At 36.2% G+C, this 26,302-nt stretch overlaps 1 protein-coding gene across 3 annotated transcripts in view; it reads left to right on the top strand.

Moving 5' to 3' along the window:
* KIF14 (kinesin family member 14) overlaps positions 1 to 26,302 on the top strand; it is a 52,124-nt gene that overhangs the window by 3,727 nt on the left and 22,095 nt on the right. For all 3 annotated transcript variants that reach the window (XM_032878214.1, XM_032878213.1, XM_032878212.1), the window contains exons 3-19: positions 1,933 to 2,187; positions 2,826 to 2,913; positions 4,556 to 4,654; positions 6,102 to 6,154; positions 6,971 to 7,001; positions 7,442 to 7,549; positions 8,486 to 8,602; positions 9,081 to 9,196; positions 10,620 to 10,792; positions 11,890 to 12,037; positions 12,302 to 12,365; positions 14,836 to 15,020; positions 17,159 to 17,261; positions 18,203 to 18,363; positions 20,823 to 20,970; positions 21,474 to 21,626; positions 23,187 to 23,313. In XM_032878214.1, the coding sequence (XP_032734105.1) occupies positions 1,933 to 2,187; positions 2,826 to 2,913; positions 4,556 to 4,654; positions 6,102 to 6,154; positions 6,971 to 7,001; positions 7,442 to 7,549; positions 8,486 to 8,602; positions 9,081 to 9,196; positions 10,620 to 10,792; positions 11,890 to 12,037; positions 12,302 to 12,365; positions 14,836 to 15,020; positions 17,159 to 17,261; positions 18,203 to 18,363; positions 20,823 to 20,970; positions 21,474 to 21,626; positions 23,187 to 23,313 (2,129 nt within the window). The remainder of the gene's footprint in view (positions 1 to 1,932; positions 2,188 to 2,825; positions 2,914 to 4,555; positions 4,655 to 6,101; positions 6,155 to 6,970; positions 7,002 to 7,441; positions 7,550 to 8,485; positions 8,603 to 9,080; positions 9,197 to 10,619; positions 10,793 to 11,889; positions 12,038 to 12,301; positions 12,366 to 14,835; positions 15,021 to 17,158; positions 17,262 to 18,202; positions 18,364 to 20,822; positions 20,971 to 21,473; positions 21,627 to 23,186; positions 23,314 to 26,302) is intronic.

The following is a 26,302-nucleotide window of genomic DNA, read 5'->3' as shown; positions in this document are numbered from 1 at the left end:
TCTGCCTTTGGAAAGTGAGTGCATTCATGCATCTTCAAGCTTGGCACTGGCATTTCTATGTAGAGAGAACTTTTGGTTTAGTTGTGGAACCCTCATTATTTTTGATGATTGGGTATAAAATTAAAACATGGAAATCATCTTTTATAAATGTAAATTTCTTTAAATCTCCTGCTTTGAAAACATTGGAATGACTTAAGTGTCTAATGCAGTCTGCTTTCAAATCTGCAATGTATGGCGGGCTCTTCTGTGTTTCCCTTAAAAAGAGCACTTATTAGGTCACTTATTCCACAAAGAGGTCCTTCCAAAATCCTGTCCAGCATAGTATCATTCCTATCGTCATCTCTGATAGTATTTATATATCAGATATATATATCTAATAAATGTTATAGATAGTTATATATCAGATATAGATATCTAATAAATGCAGTGATATATTAGATTTGAGGTTGATAGTAAAAAATCTCTCTCCAAAGTGGTTGTGGGTGAGATAGTCACATATTACAGGTAGGGATGAGAAAGATAAACATGACAAAATGTGAATGTGGCATTTAATTATTTTTGGATGTTTTGTGGGGTGACTGCAAAAAAACCTTCAGTCTTAGTTGTTAACTCTGTTGTATATCTAAGCAAGATGTGACAGGATATGGTGACCCCTGCCGTGAGGGAAGGAACCCCTAGTTCGAACCTAAAGGGTCAGTGATTAAAAGCAAGTTGTAAGTTGCTTTAAAGCCTGTTAGTGAAGATGTGGGGTTTGTGATAAGTGAAAAAACTGAGAGTGAGTTGGCTGGAGAGAATGGGGAAACCTCAAAAACAGGCCTCAAGGTTCATGATAGGATGAGAGGCAACAGAAGGAACAGAGGTGGTAGGAGTAAACCCCACGATAGATGACCACCCACGATGGATGAGTACTAAGTTTTGAAGAGAACTTAGTAAGGGGCCAAGTGCCTGAGTCCAGACTCATCAGACAAGCCATGTAAACTGGGCTGATAGCAGGGGCGGTGGGACACTTGTCACATTGAAGAAGCAGGTTGATTCCAGGATAAATTCTGATCTAAAGCAGAGTTGGGGGCAAAAAGGGACATCTGGGGCCAGGCAAGGACTGTTAATATTTTTCTGCAGATGCAGAATAAGTGAAAGATTTCCACTTAAGTCTGATGGAAGAAGGATGCACGTGAAAATCCATGATTTTTTTTTTTTAAAGATTTTGTTTATTTATTTGACAGACAGAGATCACAAGTAGGCAGAGAGGCAGGCAAAGAGAGAGGAAGGGAAGCAGGCTCCCTGCCGAGCAGAGAGCCCGATGCGGGGCTCGATCCCAGGACCCTGAGATCATGACCTGAGCCGAAGGCAGAGGCTTTAACCCACTGAGCCACCCAGGCGCCCCGAAAATCCATGATTTTAAGGGAGATAATCTAACGGCGGGGGGATCTTCATATTAACAGTAACAATAGGCAGTAGCCCAAAGAGATTTATGATTGAGACTTAACTGAGTTTGTTGAAATTATGTTTGCATTTCATGTCCGCTTTATGTAGATCTGCATCTCTGAAACTTCTCTATAATATATTAAAAAGTTCCTAGATTTGGACTGAAGAGTATAGATAGATTATAGTGGTGGGATGGGTGAAGGGAGAGCTCAAGAGAAAAAAGGAAAAAGATGGAAAATCCTGTAAAAGTAGGGTGATTTTTCAGACAACAGATCTGGGACTCCATTTTCCCTCTAAGGAGTGACCCTGGAGCTGTAGGAAGTATGTATTTGGAAACCCACTATTACTATTTTAGCTGGTCTACATTTTCCACATAAAACTAAAGAATTATCTTGCTCTGGAGGTATGTTGTGTTTAACTAGTTTTGAGGTTCTTGTTATATTCTATGGAATAATACTCAAAATAATCACAGTAACTTAATATTTTTCTTTGTGCTTCTTCATAAAGAGAGAAGGTTGAAAAGGCATCCCAGGTGGTCTTCATGAATGGGGAAGAAATAGTTGTGGAACATCCTGACATGAAACAAGTTTATAATTTTATTTATGATCTTACATTCTGGTCTTTCGATGAATGCCATCCCAACTATGCTAGCCAGACAACTGTTTATGAGATGCTAGCTGTACCCCTCCTAGAACGTGCCTTTGAAGGCTACAATACCTGTCTGTTCGCTTATGGTCAGACTGGCTCCGGAAAATCATATACGTAAGTGTTATTTCCAAGTACAGTTACTGAAAATGTCAAACTCTTTGGTAAGAAACAGTGCAGTGTTGATAGAAAGAATGTAGTTTTGAAACCACACAGGTCTGGGCTCAAATCTCATCCATTTTATATACCGGTTCTGCAAACTTGGGCACGTTATGTAACCTCTGAGCTTCAGCTTATGCAGGAGATACTATTTACTTTGTGAGTGTCATTGGCCCATTGTACTGTACATATGTCTTATGTAAACCCAAATCTGGAGAGGTTATTTTGTAAATATTATTGTGAGAATTAAAAGTAGTCAACTAATCAATGGTATATGTATATTAAAGGCTCTGCTTGTACTTTCTCACAACTCTCTGAATTAGATACCTCATATTTATTTCCATTTTATAGAAGAGGAAATTGAGGTTTTCTGGGGTTAAGTACCTTGTTTAAGGTCACAGAGCTAATAAGTGGTGAGATAAAGATTTGAACTCCAGAAGATCTGACTTCAGAGACTAGGTTATTAGATATTTATAATGTGGTTTAATTAGCTTGTTTCCCATTCATTCCCCAACCCATTTCCCCAGAAGAATTTTTAAAAACCACTAATCAGTTTTGTCCCTCTTCACCCCTGCCATTTATTATGTATTTTCCAGGATGATGGGACTTAGTGAAGAACCAGGAATAATTCCAAGGTTTTGTGAAGACCTTTTTGCTCAAGTAGCCAAAAAACAAACTCAGGAGGTGCGTTCTCTTTTGTAAGCCTTCATGTTAGACTAGGAAACAGTCAAATCAAATTAAAATCAGAGTCATCACCACTAAGGAAATAATGGAAGATGCAATTTTAAGTTCTAAATCATTCTCTTTTGGAAAGTGGGATGGAGGGGAAGTTGGAGATTCAAAATTTCGGAATGAATTCCCCTCGATGGGCAGTGATAAAAGGATCATCTCTTCTGTCTTCTCTAGCTTTTTCAGCTTTATTCCTTTTATGTATGTGTAGTGGCTTATAATGTGGCGTTATGTACCGTTACATGTTTGTAGTCAGGCAGGTACACAGACTCAACTAAGGACAATAGGCAGAAACTTCAGAACAACATGAAGCAGAGAGCAGTGAAGCTGGAGTTTAAACCCAGATTCAGCTTCAAATACCATGCTCTTTACACTGCCCTACACCTGAAAATCTGTACTAGCTTCCCTTTTTTCTTATTCATTCGTACATGAAGCCAGTATTTACTGGATATCGGCTGTTTGCCGAGCAATCCATTAGATCACTTTTCCCCAAATTTGCTTCATCATAAGAATTACCAGGAATGTGTCAGGGGCAGATTTTCATTTGTGTGTTTGATCATGTGTGATTGTATGTGTGTGTGTGTGTGTGTGTATACACTTGCTACAAAAATCTCTTCAGGAGATTCTGATTTAGTTGATCTGGGCTACAGCTGGGAATTTATAGTTTTCTTACTACACTATACCTAGTGATTCTTATGATAAGGGAAATTGGAGAAATGCCGTGCAAGATTTGAGAATATGTAGTTAAAAGACCCAGTTTCTGTATTTAAGAGAGTATAATGGAGAAATGAGTCAGTAAATAGCCAAGCACAATCAACTTAATGCTAAATAAATGAAAGCAAATACTATAATAGAGTAAGAACAGTGTGCTTTGAGAATATTTAAGATTAGAGGAAGCCACGTGTTCTTAAATGGGGGACAACTGAGCTTATTTTTGAAGGAAACAGAGCAGTTATTAGCTTGGTGAAGAGGTGGAAGGACATTCCAGGCAGCTGGGAGCAGCACGTGCAAAGCTTTGAAAGCAAGAAAGTAGGGAGCCTTTGGGAATCTGTAAATTGTTTACTTTGCTTTAAGCATGGAATTTGAGAGTGGAGGGTGATAAGAGATGAAACCAGAGAGGCAGGCAAAACTCAGCTTGCGAATGACTTTATGACCCCTGCATCTAGGAATCTAGAAAGCTATGAAAGGATTTTACGCAGGGAAATCAAATGGTCACCTTTGCTCTTCAAAAAAAAAAAAAAAAGATAGCTCTGGCTGCAGTGTGGAGAACGGATTGAAAAGAAGTAGAACTGGATGCAAAGAGACCAGTTGTGGGACTTGTAAACTGTAAGGAAGGCATGACAAGGGGCTAGATTCAGGTAGTGACTGTAGGATTGAACATTCGAGAGATCTTAGTAAGTAGAGCTTATCTTCTTTGGAGAAATGTCAATTCAAGTCCTTTGCCTGTTTTTAAATTGGGTTGTTTGTCTTTTTGCTATTGGGTTGTAAGAGTCCTTTATATATTCTGGATCCTAGAACCTTATCTGATATATAATTTGCAAAAAATGCAAGGATTTTTAAAATAAGTTGCATGTTGTGTTTCTATTTGTCCTACTAGGTCAGCTACCACCTTGAAATGAGCTTTTTTGAAGTGTATAATGAAAAAATTCATGACCTTCTGGTTTGTAAAGGAGAAAACGGGCAGAGAAAGCAACCAGTAAGATTAAAACAATTTATGATCTGTTTTTAACTTGTTTTTATAAAAGCGCATGGTTATGCTAGTACTCAACATGATCTAGATGGCTTGCATTTTTACTAAAATTGCTATTATATGATAGCAAATGCTTGGGATCTACAGTCTAAATGAGTAAATAAATAGTAAATAAACTAAACATTATTGCTAATGGGAATTAAATTCGTTATTAAATTTAGCCTCTTTTATTTATTTATTTATTTATTTTTAAAGATTTTATTTATTTATTTGACAGAGAGAGATCATAAGTAGGCAGAGAGAGATGGGGAAGCAGGTTCCCTACTGAGCAGAGAGCCCGATGTGGGGCTCGATCCCAGGACCTTGGGATCATGACCTGAGCCGAAAGTAGAGGCTTTAACCCACTGAGCCACCCAGGCGCCCCATAAATTTAGCCTCTTTTAAAGCAAATATTGTATCAAAATATAAGATAAAATATGTTTCAAGATTTCGTTAGACCACTTAAATCAAACACTAAATCCCTAAAGCCAAAAAGCAGTAGAAGTTTAAAAATTGTTTTGTTATTATAGAATATGTATCTTACTGGGTTATTTAGTAAATTGGTATCTTGTACATAATATTTTCTTTGAAATAATAAGTTCCACAAATACATAATTTTTTTAAAAAACTGCTATCAAAATGTAAAATTAGGGGAGTACCTGGATGACTCAGTTGATTAAGCCTCCAACTCTTGATTTTGATTCAGGTCATGATCTCATGGGATCTCTTGGGATTGAGCCCTTCATTGGGCTCTGAGCTCAGCAGAGCAGAGTCTGCTGGAGACTCTCTCTGCCTTTGCACCTCACCCCCTACCTTGCTTGCATGCTCTCTCTCTCTCAAATACATAAATAAAGTCCTTTCTTTAAAAGAATATAAAAATTTTAAATTTTGAAAAGGACCTTGGAGAGCAAGAAAATAAAATCAAAAGAGGTCACTTGACTTTCAAAGTCAAGTCATTCAAAGTCATTGTAGCTATGCTGTTGGTAACATCAAGAATCTTAAACTTGGCTTTTCTTCTTTGACCTAAATGTATTTTAAATTTCTGGTTACAAAGTTTAAAACATAATGTAAAGCTGGAAAAAAATTAACTGAAATTTGCTGAACGTATTTTATTTTAAAGAGATATTTAAGAGCATAGAGATAATGGCTACTGCAGGTCTTAAGAATAAAGAACTAGTAAGATATTTGATGCTACAGCGAACTGTGGCATCTTGTAAAAAGTTTGTGATTCTGAAGCAGTATCTTAATGCCTTACAGATTTGTGTTTGTGAGAACCTTTATATTTATCTCTGGGTCAAGTAAAGGCAAATCTCTTTGCCTTAACTCCACATACACAAGAAAAGACCATTTAAAATTGTGTTTTATATGAAATATTTGTTATGCCCTTAATAATGCTAATGTTTGCTTCTATTAGCTGAGAGTAAGGGAGCATCCTGTCTCCGGGCCGTATGTCGAAGCTCTGTCAATGTAAGTGTTTGGCTCAGCAAAAGCGAGGAGGAGACAAGAAATGAATAGAACGAATGTTGTTCTCATTTGCCTTCCCGACTTTGAAACGCAGGATAACTATTTAACGTTCACCCTTAATATCATTCCTTTAATTTTTCCTCTCTTTCCAACTACAGCATTAGCTGCTTTTGTTTGTTTGTTTGTTTGTTTATATCTTTTGCAGCACCTGTAAGTGCCTGGCATGGAGTGTCAGTTATACTGTGTGTGAGATATTTGATTTTTCTCCCTTTATCCCCTTTCCCCATTAAGTTAAGACTTCCCTTTCTAGCTGCTTTTTCTATTACTTTAAGCTGAAGAGGGGGGAAGGTGCTAAGATGACTTTAGTGTTGAGAGTGTGAAACACGCGAAGAGTCATTTACTTTATCTTTCAACACCCCAGATGCTTTCTTAAAGAAAAGGGGAACTGAATAGGTATGGATTCGGCTCCATTCAATAACTCTGGGATTATGTCGTGACCTATACATACTAGCATACCCACCCCCATGTAGGCCAAGTATGGGTTTTGGTCTCACGATTTAGACTTGAATATTATACTATTAAGAGCTAAACTGCTTCATTAATAAAAAACAGACTTTTTGGTAAAATTAAAAGATTTCCTACCCTTTAAGAATGGAGACAGTGAAAGATTGTGTGAGAACCAGTATAATAACATCTATGAATTATTCAATTGTGGTCTTCAGAAAGTAATTATGTAATTTAAACATTATTATTATTTTATGAGGATAAGAAGGTAATTATCAGTAAAAACAATTTTGTCTTTTTCCTTTTTAAAAATAGGAATGTTGTCAGATCTTACTCTGATATCCAGGTAAGATTGATTGTATTTTATCTTCTTTCCGCTACATAGAAAGATCATAATCATAAGTATTCATAAGAATATTTCTCCTTAACTGCTACTTGCATAAGTAAATCTTGTTAATTCATTATGAGCTGATTTTGTTTGTTAAACTTCAATCAGAGGAATTACTCTTCTGAAGTAAAAATAAAAATTGACTATCATAGCAGCTTAGCGTTATTGAAATAGTCTTTTAAAGGTGTAATTTCCTGATTCAAGTATCTGTGATGGAGGCAGAGTTGAAAATGGGAATAAAAATTATTAAAATACGAACATTTATTAATTTCATTTTATAAACAGTTTATAAAATGTGTATATGTTGCCAGATGCACTTACTTAATTTTGTTGTTTCTTAATTTGTTCCAATAAATTTTAGTTTGCTGTTCTGACCTCCCTCTCTTCTTTCTTTTAAGAGTTGGCTAGAATTGGGAAATAAACAAAGGGCAACTGCTGCTACTGGTATGAATGATAAAAGCTCCCGATCGCATTCGGTTTTCACCCTGGTAATGACCCAGACCAAGGTATTCTTTTTATTGATTATTTTATTCTTTAAATCAAGAGTAAGAGTATGGTAATAGAAATATATAACATAATTGGATTTTAGTATACACAATAACAGAATGACTTTTGTATAGATGGCAGTATTTTTATTTTACTGTTTGAAAAATCAATAACGTATGATTATTTATAATATCATTGATATTAATATGATAAGAATATTAATGTATGATAATATGTTTATAATACATGGTATTTGTACAGTATTTGGAAAAACGTATCAGAAAGTCAGAGATTTTTAAAAATTCAGCCATAGGTTCCACTATTCAAATAAAGCCCCTCTCAGTATTTTAATATATAATATTTTAGTTGTTTTACAATCACTCTTAAACAAATTTACAAAATCTTCAATAATTTTATGCCATTAAAACTCTTTATCAACTATCATTTTTATAGCTGTATAATATTCCATGAACGATTCCAGTTTCTCTGCTGTTGGACATTTATGTTGCTTTTAAGTGCTTTGCTCCTTTGGGATGCCTGGCTGGCTCAGTCAGAAGAGCATGTGATTCTTGATCTTGGGGTCATGAGTTCAAGCCCCGGGTGGGTGGAGAGATTACTTAAATAAATAAATAAACACCTTGCTTCTCTCATGCTGTGATAAATAACACCTTTGTACATTAAGCTTTTGCTCTATTTATGGTTGTTTTGTCAATATAATTGGGTAGTTGTGAGTTTTTATCTCTTTACAGTCATTTATTTTGGCATAATGCAAGCATTGCTCCATGTATTCTTGAATGTTTATTATAAGTTATTAATGATCACACTTTTGTGAGAGGACAGTTTCAAAAATAAATGAGTGGTTTGTAATCTTGTCTAACCTTCCATTTCAAGACTTATATTGAGAGCAAGTCATGGAAGAACTTATGACCTATTATTTTAATGTCTTTTTGCTACAGACGGAATCTGTGGAAGGGGAAGAACATGATCACAGAATAACGAGTCGGATAAACCTGATAGATCTGGCGGGCAGTGAGCGGTGCTCCACAGCTCAAACTAGTGGAGATCGACTGAAGGTAAATGTGAGGCTTTTCTGGGGGCACCCGGCTGGCTCAGTCAGTGGAGCATGTGACTCTTGTTCTCGAGGTTGTCAGCTCAAACTGATGCTGGGTGTAGAGATTACTCAAATAAATACAATCTTTAAAAATATATAAGAGGCTTTTCTCATTTTAATGAAACTTAATTAACTTTTAATTCCCCAGGGCATTATTTGTAGGAGTTTGCAAACTAAATATACTTAACAACAACAAACAAAAACAAAAACTGTCTATTTGCAGTTTATAGACAACACTGCTGTGGTTTAAAGAGAGATCTTTACTTTTGTGGTCGTGTTTGCTTTTCAAAGAAAATTGGTAAATTTTGAGTTGTAAGGAAGTTGGTAGTTTATGGAAGAAAATATTGACTTGGTAATTATATGAGGGAAGGAATGTATTTTGTGAAATGAATGGATTGCTGAGCAGTTATTTTAAATTAGATGTTTTTTCTCGTACACAGGAAGGTGGGAGTATTAATAAGTCTTTGCTCGTGCTGGGAAAGGTCATATCTGCTCTTTCTGAACAAGCAAACCGAAAGAGAGTTTTTATTCCTTACCGTGAATCTGTTCTTACATGGCAAGTATCTTTGGAAGTACAAAGAATTGTATAAAACATAGTGAACACTCTGGGGAAAAGAATGATAGACTGACTTCATGTAGCCTTGGGACCGAGAAGAAGTGGTTAGCCGTGTGACTCCCAAGACCAGACTATGCGGATTGAATCTTGGTTCTGCATCCTATAAGCTCTGCGACTTCAGGCAAATCATTGAATGTTCTAGTCTGTTTCTCCACCTATAAAATGAGTATAATAACAATACCTCCCTTGTAAGGTTATAGTGAAGATTAAATAATTTCTATAAAACTCTTAACACGTAGTATGTGCCGTATTAGTATAAGCAGCTGGTACTACCCTCACTGTTTTTAGTGCTTCATGTTTGAGCATATATGATACCACCAAACACATTGCTGTGTGTACAAAGTGAAACCGTTTTGTGTGGCACCCACTGACTAGCATTTAAGTGTTCAATAAACATTTTGTTAATGAGTATGTTTTCATTAATGAGATACATTACATTCAAATTACATCTGCATAGAGTTAATATCCAATTGTGATGTGATGAGCATTGATCTATAACTCCGATGAGGGCTGCCTCTCTACTTGACAGCCCCAGTGCAGGGCTTGATCTCAGGACCCTGAGGTCATGACCGGAGCCAAATCAAGAGTCGATGGTTAACCGACTGAGCCACCCAGGCCCCCAGACCGCTGTGTGTCTTTATAATTGGTTTATAGGAATGTAGTTGTCACCTGAAAACATTTAAGGGAAAATCTGATTTTTTTTTTTTTTTTGGTGCCTTTTGGAAACTAAGAATAGTGAAATTCATTCTGCATTAATAAAGAAAAGTGATTTAGTCTCATACTATCTTTTTTCCTCTAAAAGAAGGCTTTTGCATATAGTAAAAAACAACATTTTTGTTTATATGCCCATTCATCATTTTCAGTATTTATTGAACACTTGTTCCTAAAGGTTGTGGCAGCATTGGAAATACAGAGATGGCCAACACACATACTTTCTTTCCTGAAGTATAGCAGCACAGTCTAGTCTGGGGAGTGGGAAGTGGTATCTCACTAAATATTTGATGGTTAACCGTATTTTAAATCTTTGCCCCAGTTACTGTTTCATGAAACAATATAAAAAGTATAAGAGAAAACAATGTTCATGAGATCTAAAAATAACACAAATACCACAAAAGGTCTGAATGTTGGTGCTCATGGCGGGCTCAGTCCATAGAGCATGTGACTCCTGATCTCAGGATTGTGAGTTCAAGCCCCACATTGGGTGTAGAGTTTACTTTAAAAATAAACAAAAGTCCTGAATGGTATATGAGTGAAAAGTATAATACTGTATTATATATGCTATTAGTTTGTTTTGTTCTTTCTACATAAGTACTGCTATTAGGTTGTAGAAACAAAGTCTAATTATGACTTATTTTCCTTGAAGGCTGTTAAAAGAAAGTCTGGGTGGAAATTCAAAAACTTCAATGATCGCTACTGTCAGTCCCGCTGCCAACAACATTGAAGAAACTTTAAGCACACTGAGATATGCCAGCCAAGCCCGTATGATAGTCAATATTGCCAAAGTAAATGAAGATATGAATGCTAAGTTAATTAGAGGTGAAGATTTCTCTAAACATTTAATTATTTTATAACAGCTAAATCTCAAATATTGTTTCAGTCATGAAAATATGCAATTTAAGAAAATTAAAGATTTTTCTTTCATACCTACTTATAATAGACGCGAGACCTCATTCTACAATGATGGTGGAAGAGAGGTGGAGACGATGGGAAGTAGAATTAGGAAGGGGAAAACAAGCAGAAAAAGAAAATAGGGAGTGGGTAAAGGGGAAAGAGCGAACATAGAAAAATAATCTTACAGACTGAGTCATAGATGTGTGCAGCAGAATAATACCATGATTTATTACTTTTCCTCCTACAACCTTTCCTCCATTGTCATTCTGTTTATCAGTTCTACTCTTGCTTAGTTCATTGATCTAAAGAATAGTGATCTAAAGGCTTGAGTTTCTAGCATAGGCCTAACTTCATTTATGCTCAGTACTACTTTTTCTGTATCTCCTGGGAATCACCTGCTTAGGATGAACTTGAGTACCTGCACGGAACCTTGGTTTGTGCAGTTTTTTCTTTGCTTATGTGGAGCTACCATCTTGTCATAGTCCTTTGTCCTCTGGCCCTTTTGAGCCGTAGAGGATGAATGATTACTTCAGAGGAGCAGGCCAGAGAAGAACGAAGTTACTGTTACCATGGTCCATCATCTCCCTTTTGGATGCCCCTCTCTTTCACATATAGGGCTACTTTCATTAAAAATAAGTATTCTGAACTCCAGCTTGAAAAATCTTTTGATTTTTATCCAACATGTCTTTATGAATAAGGTTTGCCTTGGGACAATCCTGGTTCATGTCTCCTGCATTAGTGTGATTAACAATGTGCTTCTCAAAAGTGTCCCTCTTTGGACCATACATTATATGGCCATACTACTTAGGAGGGGGATATTCATTAAGATGGGAGTACTTTTTCAGATTAAGGCTAAGTAGAAATGTATAGGTAATGTAAGTAAAATAAAATTGATTTCTGTAAATATTCTATTTTATTTAGTAATATTTAAAAGTTGAAATAAGAAAATTGGAGGATCAAACCTACTGTGGTAATGATTATATCTCAAATGTTATTAATCATGCACCTTTTTACATATTTAGAATTGAAAGCAGAAATTGAAAAGCTAAAAGCTGCTCAAAGGAACAGTCGAAATATTGACCCTGAACGATATAGGCTATGCCGGCAAGAAATAACATCCTTAAGAATGAAACTGCACCAACAGGAGAGAGACATAGCAGAAATGCAAAGGTGGAATATAGTTAATATTTTAGATGTCTGTGTGTTACCTAAAATCACTGGACGGGTGGTGCTGGGATTGGTGGAGAGGGAGGACTTTAGGAAGGATCTTTGGCTCTGTTTTCATACTTTCTGTGTGAATAGAGGAGTCCCTCCCCAGACCATCATATTTTAAATATTCCTAAGTGGTTTCCTAATCTTTATTTATTATCTTTAATTCTCAATCTTATGCATCTGGATATTTTTAACTCTATTATTCTGTTTGTCTTTGGAAAGAGCATGGAAAGAAAAATTTGAACAAGCTGAAAGAAGAAAACTCCAAGAAACAAAGGCATTACAGGTATCATTTGAACTTTCTAAACTGATTTGAAAATTAAATGAAGATGACAGAAAATATGGAAATGGAATTTCTCAAATATTCATTGCATACTGACTCTATATGGCAAGCAATACCATAAAGAGAAATAGTATAAGAAAGTGTTGAGATCAAGACTCTGATATACTTAGAGCCCATAGCTATGTTGGAAAATTAAAATATAAACAAACCATCTAATTCTGTTCACTTCGGTTCAACAAATATTAAATGTTTTTTTCTGTGCCAGGCCAGGGGGAGGCCAAGGTGAATAAAATGTAGTTTTGGCCCTCAAAGAGCATGTAATCTAAAGAGAGGTTTACAGTGTAAATAGATGACTGAAAGGCAGTGTGATCTGACTAAGTTGAACCATATGATACTGCCATTTTTTAGGTAAGAAATGAACACTGGCAGTGTCATACGGTTCAACCTAAGGCAATGAAAAGCATGTAAAAGGAAGAGAAGCAGGAGACAGGAGGGAGTAATTAACTTTGATGAGGGTGGTTGTTAAGGAGGACTTCAAAGAGAAAAGGACAACTAAGCAAGATTTTGTTAGGCTACCAAAGTCAAGATTTCATTCATTCATTCATTCATTCATTCGTTTATTTATTTATTATGTTTTTAAAGATCTCATTTATTTGACAGAGAGAGATCAGAAGTAGGCAGAGCAGCAGGCAGAGAGAGAAGGGGAAGCAGGCTTCCCGCTGAGCAGAGAACCCAATGCGGGGCTCCATCCCAGGATCCTGAGATCATGACCTGAGCGGAAGGCAGTGGCTTAACCCACTGAGCCACCCAGGTGCCCCGCAAAGTCAAGATTTCTAAGCAAGGAATCCCATGTTCAGAAGCATGGAAGGACAACATAGCTTGGATGTCCACAGAATTCAGAACTTGTATATTAATGCTGGTGACAGAGATTGGACTGGAGAGTAATGCAAGATTCAGATCATGACATAGTGAGGAATTTGAATTTAGGTGACAGGGAGCCACTGAAGTGTTTTAAATGGAAAGGAAGTGACATGAGCAGACTTCTGTTTTAAATAGGGTCTTTTGGTAATGGTGGATTTGAGGGAGGAAAGACTCATGCTGGCTGGGAAGGTTATTCATCTAGGAGGCTGTTACCATGGTGAAGGTAAGAGGTGATTGAGAGCTCGAGTAAGGCAGTGGCAGTGGGAATGGCTAGTGGAGGAGTTGGGTTCAAAAGATAGAAAGGAGGTACAATTCATAGACTCAGAGTGTGTTTTGGATGTGTGTGTATGCTGAAAAAATGGAAAAGTCAAGAATGATGCCCAGGTTTCTGAGATGGGTGCATTGCACTGTAAAATCATGAAGTCACTGTAGTGGTGAAAGAAGCCAGATGACAGTGGGTTGAGGAGTGACTAAGGAGATAGGGCCATATAGGTAAACACTGAAAACCTTGAGTGAGAAGTCAGAGAAAGGGGCTTTGAGATCCTGGAGAAGTTTTGTTTGTTCATTTTGGTTTTGTTTCTTTAAAGGAGGGAAGACACTTGAACTTTTTTATAGCAATCAAAACTCTTTAATGGAATGAGGTCTAAAAGAGATTGGAGAGTATGTGTCAAGGGCAAAGGTATTGGCCGTAAAGAAAATATTTCAAATGACTGGTAGACAGAGAACTGTAAGAATCAGGAGGAAGGGGAGAATATTCCTTGGGAGTGGTGAGTCCAGCTTCACAGAAGAGGTGAGATTTGAGTTTTGAAAATTTGGCTTTGAAGCCTGGGTAAGATTTTGTTAGGTAGAAAAAAGGAAGAGTGCATTCTAGGAAAGGAAAATTGTATGAGAGTAAAGGTACGAAAGTTGAAGGTGTACTCAGAAGAAGGTGTGTGGATCAGTTTTATTGGAGCGGCAGTTTGTATGCGGTCATAAGGAGATAAAACGGGCAGGATATGTTATGGTTAGTTTATTGATTTTCAGGCTAAGTAATTTGACTTTTATCTTGTAGGAGGTGGGAAGTGATTGAGAATGTTTGACTAGGGTGTTGACATTTTGAGAATACCCTTTCAGGAGAATTGATTTAGCATAGGATGTAAGATGAACTGAAAACAAGAGAAATTGTTGACAGGGCAATCAGGCAGCTGCTGCAGTAGTTCAAGTAAGAGGTAATAAGGGTCTGAACTAAGGTGAGGATAGCAAAGATGCAACAAAAGGGACTGATCCATTCTAAAGACAATCAGTCAGTAAGAAAAGGCACAGTTTGAGGGTGACAGATTGATGCATGAGAGGGCTCAGGATGGTGAAGGTCAAAGAAAGGCCAACATAACTCTGAAAGTCTAAGATGTGTGATGGTAACAGTCACGGGGGAACCATGAAAGAGAGATTCTAAGAAACCTTTACTGAGACTTCACATACAGCAATTTTTGTTTAACGTAGACCACTTATTTTAGGTGGATTTAGTAATTTGCTCCTTTTTGTTAATGTTAATTCATTTTCTGACTTCCACTAGAAAGCAGGAATTACATTTCAAATGGACAACCATTTGCCAAACCTCGTCAATCTCAATGAAGATCCTCAACTATCGGAGATGCTGTTATATATGATCAAAGAAGGAACGACAACAGTGGGAAAGTATAAACCAAACTCAAGCCATGACATTCAATTATCTGGGGTGCTGATTGCTGATGATCATTGGTATGTTATTCTTCTAGGAAAAAAAGGCTCCTGTTCATTTTTTTAGTAGGCTTCCATATCTTGATGTGTATGGTTTCCTTCACATGAGGCATTCATTTTCATTGATTCTTTGGTATAATCCTTCAAATGCATCTTGTAGCCAGGAAAAACAGACATTCCGAGTGTCTTGTAAGGAAGATAGGTTAATTACTATCAATATGAGGTATAGTGTAATGGTATTTCTGTTTTGGTGTATGTGATCTGTTGGTTGAGGGATGATTTTTTTTATTTTGATTTTGATTTGATTTGATTTTTTTAAATGTCACACCTTTTTTTGCAAATACTCTAGAAAAAAAAATTTTTTTTTTTAAAGATTTTATTTATTTATTTGACAGAGAGAGACACAGCAAGAGAGGGAACACAGCAGAGGAGTGGGAGAGGGAAAAGCAGGTTTCCCACTGAGTAGGGAGCCTGATTCTGGACTCGATCCCAGGACTCCGGGATCATGACCTGAGCTGAAGGCAGACGCTTAACGACTGAGCCACCCAGGCGCACCAAGGGATCATTTCTTTTCTTAGAATTATAATTACTGGCATGAAATTAAACTTCTGTCCATCTCATATGGCAGGATTTTTGTTTGGATTGACAAATTTAAAAATTTTTTGTTTCATGTGAATTTTGTTCATATAAATTGAATGATTATATACATATTGTTGGGATGATAGTATATACAAACTGCTTTGGCTCCACATTGTATTTTCAAGATTCATTCATTTTGATGTTTTTTTAATTTTTACAGCTGTGAAGTATCTTTTTTTTTTTTTTTTAAGATTTTATTTATTGGGGCATCTGGGTGGCTCAGTGGGTTAAAGCCTCTGCCTTCGGCTCAGGTCATGATCCCAGGGTCCTGGGATCGAGCCCCTTATCAGGCTCTCTGCTTAGCAGGGAGCCTGTTTCCTCCTCTCTCTCTCTCTCTCTCTCTCTCTTTCTGTGCCCGCCTCTCTGCCTATTTGTGATCTCTGTCTGTCAAATAAATAAAATCTTTAAAAAAAAAAAAAAAAGAATGTTGGTGGTGAAGCCAGATCATGGATGTTTCAGAATGCCACGCCAAGGAGTTGTGATAGACCTAGGAGAGAGAATCAGAACAAGTAGATCCTGTTGAAACCTTTACCTGGTTAAAAGACTAGACTGGTGGGAGGGACATACTGCCAAGGGGTGAGCTATTCTTTCCAGATTGTTTTCTCTAGGTGCTACATCTGAACCGTTACTCTTTAATTATAGATCTTGGAGCCTAATTAACAGCTAAAGATTTTGGGTTGGGACTCAGCTTTTTCTGTAGCTTTTTCTCTCTCGGTTAAGTTAATCTAAAGATGAATTGGACTTTAGAGTGTCTTTCCTATTTTTTTTTTTTTAAGATTTTATTTTTTTATTTGACAGAGATCAGAAGCAGGCCGAGAGAGAGGAGGAAGCAGGCTCCCTGCTGAGCAGAGAGCCTGATTCCGGGCTTGATCCCAGAACCCTGGGATCACAACCTGAGCCGAAGGCAGAGGCTTTAACCCACTGAGCCACCCAGGCGCCCCTGCCTTTCCTATTCTTGAAATAAAAAGACTTTAAGGAATGTGTAGCATTTATAGCTGATTTTCATGGTGCCAGGGTCTAGCTAATTAGACGACTAAGGAGTGTGTTTTTATCTCCATGCTTTTCCTTCTTCTGTATTACCCTACTTTTCATGAGAGGAAAATGTTTGTTTTTCTCTTCATCTTTAAAACTCATGCATAAAACCAGAAATTAAAAAATAAAACACTTAAAAGTTTTTCATTCATAGGTAACCATTGTCAATATTCTAATGTTTTTTCCTTGAATTCATTTCATTTTATTTTATTTTTGAGGAGAAGGTTGGTATTTTTTTTTGAAGTAGTTATAGTTAAAATACATACAATGAAAATCCTTTCCACCACTGATGGATGGAGTTGCTCAGGCTTTTTTCGCCAAAACTTTAAAATGTAGTTGGAGGAAAATAAAAGAATTTTAAGTTATTTTTGTCACAAATTGATATGAATCTTAACAGCAAAGGAATAATCTCAGCAGGATTATCTTGTATTGTCTTTTTCTTTTTTGTCTGTGTTGTAATTATAACAATGTTCTTCTTATCTTAACAGTACTATAAAAAATTTTGATGGAATAGTGAGTATCATCCCAGTTGGAGAAGCAAAGACATATATAAATGGAAAACACATTTTGGAATCCACAGTATTACATCATGTAAGTTAGCCAGTGCTAAAATCTAACAAATTGTTTGACTTGGAGCAAGTTGTTTAATTTGTGTGAGTCTCAGTTTTTTCCTCTGTAAGATAAGGTAGTGAACTAGATTAAAGACTTTACAGTTCTAAAATTCTCTTTTCTATTAATTAATTAATTACCTTCATTCATGCAAAGATAAAAGGTAAATCACTATAAACCAGTACCTGAAGAACTGACCACTGACAGCACCATTACATGTCCAGTAAAGAGTTGAGCCTTGGAAGTAAGCCCCAGTTATTTGCTATGTGACTTTTGAAAAAAGTTATTTAATTAGGGTGATTGTATTTCACTGAAGTCAGGATACTGTTGAGAGCATTTGTAATAATTATATTGGGAGAAGGTTACCTGGCTGGCTCAGTTGGAAAAGCATGCAACTCTTGATCTTGTGGTCTTGAGTTTGAGCCCCATGCTGGGTGTAGAGATTACTTAAGTAAATAAAACTTTAAAAAAAATTACATTGGGAGAACAGGCAAAAATGAGTCTGTTGCAGGCAAACCAAGACTGTTGGTCACTTCATACATATCCTACTTTTCAGGGGCAGGGGAGGATTAAATGAAATAATCTGTCTATAGTTCTTAACACAATGTCTGCAAATTGTAAGCTCAGTGAATGCCTTTTTTTATTATTAAGCTCTGTGCTCTTTAACTTCCTCATTCCTAAAATCTAGATAATAGTCTTATCTCACTGGGTTGTTGTGAGACATAAATGAGATCACGTATATATAAAGTGTTTAACACAGTGATTGGCATATAGAAAATATTTAATAAATGTTAGTTGCTATGATTTTTAATGTTTATTATTACTAATATTAGACTGTATTGAATTGCTGAGCTTAATTATTTGTCCCGTGTAAGTTTTTGATTCAGACTCCCCTCAAGTAGTACATTTTTTGTGTGCTTTAGGGTGATCGGGTGATTCTTGGTGGAGATCATTATTTTAGATTTAATCATCCAGTAGAAGTCCAGAAAGGAAAAAGACCATCCGGTAGAGATACTCTTATAAACGAGGGTCCAAAAGACTTTGAATTTGCAAAAAATGAGTTGCTCATTGCACAGAGATCACAGTAAGTATTCTTGTTGACATGAAATAGTAAGAATATGAGAGAGGTCTACAAGAAAGAGTTAATCATATTGTGCTAGTCTCCGCCAGTTAATTCTTTGGGTGCTAGTGTCTAGTGACGTGATCTTTTCTCTTGGTACATTCATTCATTCAGCAGACATTAATTGAGCAGATATTATGTATCTGTCACTATACTAGAAATACAAAGAATAACTGAAATTAGCTACTTTACTGGAGGAATTTATCATCTCGTGGGGCTGACACGAAGTTGTACCAGAGTACCATGACAGAGTCCTGCACTATGTGCGGTTTATGGAGTGAGGGGTGACTCGTAGGCCCAACCAGGAATCAGCAAAGTTTTCTAAGGGACAAGAAGACATCCCCTGGAATGGAGTCCCAAGAAGCTGTTAGCAGTTAGCCAGCAGAACAGGGGTGTGTAAACTTTTTGTTTTCTTTGCCCCATTTTTAGCTCATGCAATATTGTAGGATTTCTGATTTAAACAATTCTTTACCAATTAATTGGTAAAGTATATGTAAAGAGTTAGGACTTTATCTTAAAGGATACAGAATCATTAAAAATTTTAGTCAGTGAAGAGAGAGACCTGACAGAATCACGGTTTTAGAGCTCACCATGACCCAAGTCTGGAGAACAGAAGAGAGGCGGAGCAAGTATAGCTTGCAAATGCCGTTCAGAGATTGTTGAAGTAGAAGTACAGCGTGGTTGGGTCGGAGAGAGTATTACGGAGAAAGAATCAACCACACTTGACAACCAAAGAGGATGAAGGGATGAGGAATCAGCATGACTAGTATGGACTGAGCTAATCCTATTTTATCTTTTAAAAATTCTGAACTTGCTTCTAGTGTTTTTTTTTAAAATTGTGGTACAATATATGTAACATAAAATTCACTATTTTAACCATTTTAAAATATACATCTCAAGGATATTAAGTATATTGACAGTGTGTACAACCATCAAACTATTCATCTCCAGAACTTTTTTATCTTCCCAAACTGAAACTCTGTTGCCATTCAGCTGTGACTCCCCATAATCCCTCTTCTTGTTGTCCTACCCCCCAGGCCCTGGTTACCGTTAGCCTTCCTTCTTTTGATAGTTCTTTTTTCAGTGAAATTGAGAATGGAAATTTCTATACCATGTAGTTGCTAAAGCATTGATTTTTTTTTTTAAAGATTTTATTTATTTATTTGAGAGAAAGAGACAGAGACAGCAAGAGAGAAAACAAGCAAGAAGGAGAAGCAGGCTCCCCACTGAGCAGGGAGCCTGGCGTGGGGCTCCATCCCAGGACCCTGGGATCATGACCCCGAGCCAAAGCGATGCTTAACTGACTGAGCCACTCAGCTGCCTCTAGAGCGTTGATTTTATTGAGAAGAAAGAAGCTTTCAGTTTTTTATACTCCTTGATGCTTTTCCCTTGTATATTGAAAGATGACAAAGCTAATTTAATGTTTTAACTTACCAAATGTCAAATTTTTATAGATGGTTGAAAATATACAACCTATTTTATTAGCTCTCATAACATTTTTAGAGTTATTTCAATGTTTTCCCTAACCTGTGACCTAAGCGTGAATTAAAAGTTATTGATATATGAAATATAATTTTTGCTCTAATTATTGTTAATCATAAAATACCCTTATTTAGGGGCATCTGGGTGGCTTAATTAGTTAAGCATCCAACTCTTGATTTTAGCTCCGGTTATGACCTCAGGGTTATGAGACTGAGCCCCGTGTTGGGCTCTGGCTCAGTTGGAGTCCACTTGACATTTTCTCTCACTCTCTCCCTCAGCCCCTACCGCACTTTGCGCATGCATGAGTGTGCTCTCTCCCTCTCTCTCAAAAACAAAACAAAACAAAACAAAACAAACCTTTATTTTGTGTTTTCTGTAATGTCAACTATATTGTTTACTACAATGTCAACTATATGTTTATTAATGTCAACTATAATGTTTACTACAACGTTCACTATGACATCATATTTTTATATTTTTATATAACTTATTTAAGATTAGAAAATACAGGGACACCTGGGTGACTCATTAGGTTATGTGTCTGCCTTTGGCTCAGTTCATGGTCTCTGGGTCCTGGGATCAAGCCCCTCGTTGGGCTCCCTGCTCCTCAGGGAACCTGCTTCTCCCTCTCTCTCTGCCCTTTTGCCATGCTTGTGCTCTTTCTCTCACTCTATCTCAGATGGATAAAATCTTTAAAAAAAAAAGATTAGAAAAATATATTTACTTAAATGCTATGGTAACTAAGAAATAAATAAATTTTCATCCTTTTATATTGTTTTGCATAAGGCATTCTAAAAGCAATAAAAATTTAAGAACACTGTTGACAGAGTGTCAGAATATTAATGATGAGTTAGAAATTTTTGTTTAAAGAAAACATTTTAATATGATTAAGAACTCGGATTCTTGACTATGTGTCCTGTGACTCTTTTGCTACTTTGTAGACTTGAAGCAGAAATAAAAGAGGCACAATTGAAAGCAAAGGAAGAAATGATGCAAGGAATCCAAATTGCAAAAAAAATGGCTCAACAAGAGCTTTCTTCTCAAAAAGCTGCATATGAAAGCAAAATAAAAGCATTGGAAGCAGAACTGGTAAAAGGCAGAACTGGTTTTTTCTTTCTCTGCTTGTGCGCCCTAAGTGTTTATTGCCTATAAAATTGAGTATATCCCTAGAAGGAAACTGAGGGAATATCAAAGACTAGAGAGTCAAAGCCAAGTGAGTCTCAGCCTTCTTTAATTTTACTTCAGGAACAAGTTAGTAGTAGACAAATAGGTGTTGGAAGAAGAAGAAAAATAGAGAAGCTTCTGTCTTCTACCTACTTGAGCCCATGGCTCTCTCTCTGGTTTCTTGGTCATCTTGCATTCCCACAACCCATTTTAGAGGAGAGTGCTCTAGAAGGTTTGACTGGTGATACTTATTTTAAGTTAGATTAATCAAGCTGAATGAGATAGAAAAACTACAGGGCAACTTTTCTATTGATGAGTCCATTTCTTATACATTGATTAAAGAAATGGACTCTTGTACATTTTTTATATTGTTTTTGAAAAAATATTATGTGTTTTTGCCCATTACTTTTTTTTATTGTTCTTTAAAGAAGGAAGAGGCTCAAAGGAAGAAAATGCAGGAAATAAATAACCAAAAGGCTAATGACAAAATTGAGGAATTAGAAAAGGCAAAACAGCAACTTGAGCAGGAAATCTATGTCAACAAAAAGCGATTAGAAATGGAGACTTTGGCTGCAAAACAGGTAATTTCATTTTGTAAGTAGTTGGCTCTGTTCTAAGCAACAGCTGGAATTTTTTCTTTTTTTTAAATAAACTCACGGTACCTAAGAGGAGATGGCTGAATCTGGGTCTCCTGATGAGAAGGGCTCTACTTTTTCTTCTTTTTTCTTTCTCTTTTTTTGGGGGGGTGGGGGGGGTTGAGATCATTTTGTTTGATTTTTTTTTTTTTAAATGAAAAGGGCTCTTCTTGCCTGAAAGCTTACAACCTGGTAATGCTTATAGCTCTGCTCACACATCATCACACAAACATTTTGAAAGAAACAGAGCTCTTATTTTGAGCTGGTTCCATTACAGCTTTCCCTTTTTATGCCTCCACAATTATCCTGTGATCCATCAGCCCAAATAATGTAAATGAATGAAATAGTGCTAGGGTTCAATGTGTAGAAGGAAGAAAAGCATAGCTCTTACACTGGATTGTATCCTCATGTCAGAATGAAGCATTATCCATCCATGGAAAGTGTGACCAGCAGTCTACTTGCCTGAGTGACTCCTAAGAGAACTCACAGGAGGGAGTTCATAACCCCAGTCATACGAGCTCAGGCCTTGAAGCTTTTATCGTCTCAGTGAGGGCAGAGACATCTTCAGGGCTGACTCATATTAATCAAGTTCTGAAGACTGCAGTATAAAACCAGTAAAAAACTGTCAGTATTTTAATATCTTGAGTTCCCTTTTTATCAACCATTTGAAGTATTCTTTCTCCTTATGTTAGTGGTTGTTAAAATATGGTCTTTAGTCCAGCAACATCAGCATTACTGTTAGAAATGAATCTTAGGCCCCAGAACTCCTAAAATTAGAAACTCTGGAGGTGAGGCCCAGAACTATTCTAACAAGTTTTGCATGGAATTTTGACAAATACTAAAGTTTGAGCAGCATGGTTTTCCATCTCTGCTTTGATTCCTTACATCTTAACCTCAAAATTTGTCCTTGAATAGCAATTTTCTTTTTCTTTTTTCCAAGTTATATAGTGAGAGCGTTGGTAGAAGAAAATACCTCTAGTAACCCAAAAGTTCTGATACTATAATACAGTGATAACGTATGACTAGTCAATTCTAGGACACAAAGTAGCTAGTGAACCACCTGAGAATTTTAGAAGAAAAAACAACTGTTTAAATCTTGAAAACAGTAATTATTAATGGGCTGTTATAAAGTATTTGTGGCAAATAAGGTTTTTGTGGTATCTTTTAAATTTAACTTTATTTGGTCAACAAATGTTCTTGAATGTGGGCTCTTCTGAGCAGTTTTTTCTCCCCAAAATGTTTTTTTTACTTCCTATCAATGGGAAGAATAAGATTAATTTATGTCATAAGAAATTCTAATGATTTTGTTATGGAGTCAAATTTTATACAGATACTTTATAAATCACTTTTTAAAGGCCTTTTATGCTTAATAAAACTTGTAAAACATGTATACTTAATAAAACATACTGTAAAATGAAATTTAATTATGCTGTGTTATGTTATCAATTATAATTTCTCTCTTTGTGTATTTTCATGTATGGGTCTATGTGAATGACTATCAATTAGGCTTTAGAAGATCATAGCATCCGCCATGCAAGAATTCTGGAAGCTTTAGAAACTGAGAAGCAAAAAATTGCTAAAGAAGTACAAATACTGCAGCAAAATCAAAGTAATAGAGATAAAACTTTTTTAAGTGAGTATATGATGATTTTAGCGGGCATTTTCTAAAGTTTTACGTATGTTATTTCATATGATGTAATTACTAAAATGTTAGAGTTGGTTGTCTTTGTATATTAAAAATAATTTATTTTGGATGTTACTTTTTTGGATCTAAATAAATTTGCAGAATTTTGTTTTTAGAATATTTAGTTACAAAGGCAAATAGTAAATAAAATTTCAAGTGATACTTTAATGTGTATCGTGTCTTTAAAAGTGCAATCTCTTTTTTTTTTAATTGTTTTTTTTTAAGATTTTATTTATTTGACAGAGAGAGACAGTGAGAGAGGGAACACAAGCAGAGGGAGTGGGAGAGGGAGAAGCAGGCTTCCTGCTGAGCAGAGAGCCCGATGTGGGGCTCGATCCCAAGACTCGGGGATCATAACCTGAGCCAAAGGGAGATGCTTAATGACTGGGCCACCCAGGCGCCCCTAAAAATTCAATCTCTTATTCTAATTTTTTAGGTCTTACGTCTAGACTGGGCATTGGGTACTTCCTCTTCTTTTTCACTTGAATCTTATTTTTTGCGTATGCTTCTACATTGCTGTATGGAACATGGCATGTTTTCAATGACTTTTTCTCATTATGGAAAATTTCAAACAATTTATAAAAGTAGAGAGATTGCTACAACAGACTCATATATTTATCATCCAACTTTAGCAATTTCTAATACATGTTTGGTCTTGTTCTGGCTGTACTTAGCCTGCCTGCCTCCCTGGATTGTTGTGAAGCAACTCTAAGACATCATTCCATTTGATCTGTAAATACTTCACTATATATCTCTGCATTAGATAAGGATTTTCTTCTCTGTTTCTTTGTCACTCTTTAAGCATAACCATGATATTGTTAGCAAACCTAAAATTTGGGTGGCTCAGTGGGTTAAACCTCTGCCTTTGGCTCAGGTCATGATCCCAGAGTCCTGGGATCGAGCCCCACATCAAGCTCTCTGCTCAGTGGGGAGCCTGCTTCCTCCTCTCTCTCTTGCTTGCCTCTCTGTCTACTTGTGATCTGTCAAAAAAATGAATACAATCTTTAAAAAAAAATTTCTTCTACTCATTAGATTTCTAGTCTACATTCAAATTTCCTGGATTGTGTCATAAATTTTTTTTTTTTATATCTTGTTTGTTTGAATCAAGATACAAACATGATCCCCACACATTGTGTTTGGTAGATATGCCTTGTAAGTCTTATTTTATTTTTATTATTTTTTAAGATTTATTATTTTTTTTTAGAGAGAGAGGGAGAATGCGTGAGCTGGTGTGGGGGACGGGGCAGAGGGAGAGAGAGAATCTCAAGCAGACTCTGAGCTGAACCAGAGCTTGACTCATGGCTCAATCTTAGGCCTCTGAGATCACAACCCAAGCCAAAATCAAGAGTCAGACATGCTTAACCGACTGAGTCACCCGGTGCTCCAAGTCTCTTTTATTTACATTTATTTTTCATTTTTATTAAGTAGTCTCCACGTCCAAAGTGGGGCTTGAACTCACAACCCTGAGATCAAGAGTCACATGCTCTACCTACTGAGCCAGCCAGGCAACCCCATTTAAAAAAAAAAAAAAAAAAAAAGGATTTATTTATTTATTTATTTATTTATTTATTTTAAAGAGAGAGCAAGAGCACATGTGAGTAGGGGGAGGGACAGAGGGACAGAATGCCCAAGCAGACTCCCTGCTGAGTGCAGAGCCCAAAGCGACAGATCCATGACCCATGAGATCATGACCTGAGCCAAAACCGAGAGTGGGATGCTTAATGGGCTAAGCCACCCAGGTGCCCCTTTTTAAGTCTCTTAACCCATAAATTTGCTTTTCTTGTCTCTTTCTCCTTGTAATTTGCTTTTTTGAAAAAATCAGGTTATTTATCCTGTAGTTTCCTACATTCTGGATCTTGCCCTTGTATTTCCATGGTGTTGCTTTAAGAGGTTTCTCTGCCCCTGTATTCCCTATACAATGGTGGCTATTTCTTCAGGCCTATCAGATTCAGATTCAATTTTTTAGCAAGAATTACCTGGTAGTTGTATTGTATATTTTCTATATCTTCTATTTTGAAATACATTTGAAACTATTAATGCTTGTTATATCTGTTGTGAGAAGTAAATAAATACATTGACTAATACATCTTTTTATTCTTCTTAGAGCCTAAAAACAAGACCTTGCAATGAATACCTGACTTTTTTACCATGTATATAATGAGTTTTATCCTTTCAAAAAAGTGTTCTAATGGAATATTGGTGATAAGTTTGGGTGAAGAAAATATTTATGATAAAATCTTAATTTTAAATTAGGAAAATGGAATTGTGGCCTACGTTATTTCCCTTTTTTGTTTTAATATCCTGAAATATATGTTCGTTTAAATTTTCAGGCAAAATAAAGAAAGATTGTGGTTTTATATAAGTAAGGCTGTAGTATGCTTTACCTAATACTTTAAACAAATTAGAAATTTAAAAAAAAAAAAATCAGAGGGTTGCTTGGGTGGCTCAGTGGGTTAAGCCTCTGCCTTTGGCTCAGGTCATGATCTTAGGATCCTGGTATGGAGCCCCGCATTAGGCTATCTGCTCAGCGGGGAGTCTGCTTCCCTATCTCTCTCTCTCTGCCTGCTTGTAATCTTGCTCTCTGTGAAATAAATAAATAAATAATCTTTTAAAAAATTAAAAAAAAAAATTTGAGAACCAGTATCTTAATGTACACATTGGGTTGGATGATAGATGACTCCTGTTAAAAATAATAAATCAGAAAAAATATCTTTAAAGATATTAGAAGACAAAGCATTGTCTTTGGCATTTCCTCTCTTATGAAATCTTTTCTATATCAGCTTTCTATATCACTTTCAGTTTTTTTCTGTGTCTCCACAGGTGAAAGACATCATTTTCTATGAAGAATACTTTAGTTCAGGCTTGAGGAAAAGTTACTCAAACATTGCCCTTACTTTCTGTAATAGTTAAAACCACTTATTTAAAATCAATTTTTTTT

Source organism: Lontra canadensis, unplaced genomic scaffold (genome assembly GCF_010015895.1).
Source record: "Lontra canadensis isolate GAN:19392208 unplaced genomic scaffold, GSC_riverotter_1.0 scaffold63, whole genome shotgun sequence".
In the NCBI taxonomy this organism is placed as follows: Eukaryota; Metazoa; Chordata; class Mammalia; order Carnivora; family Mustelidae; genus Lontra; species Lontra canadensis.
Note: the sequence above shows the minus strand (reverse complement) of the source record. Positions and strands in the feature narration are given on the sequence as shown.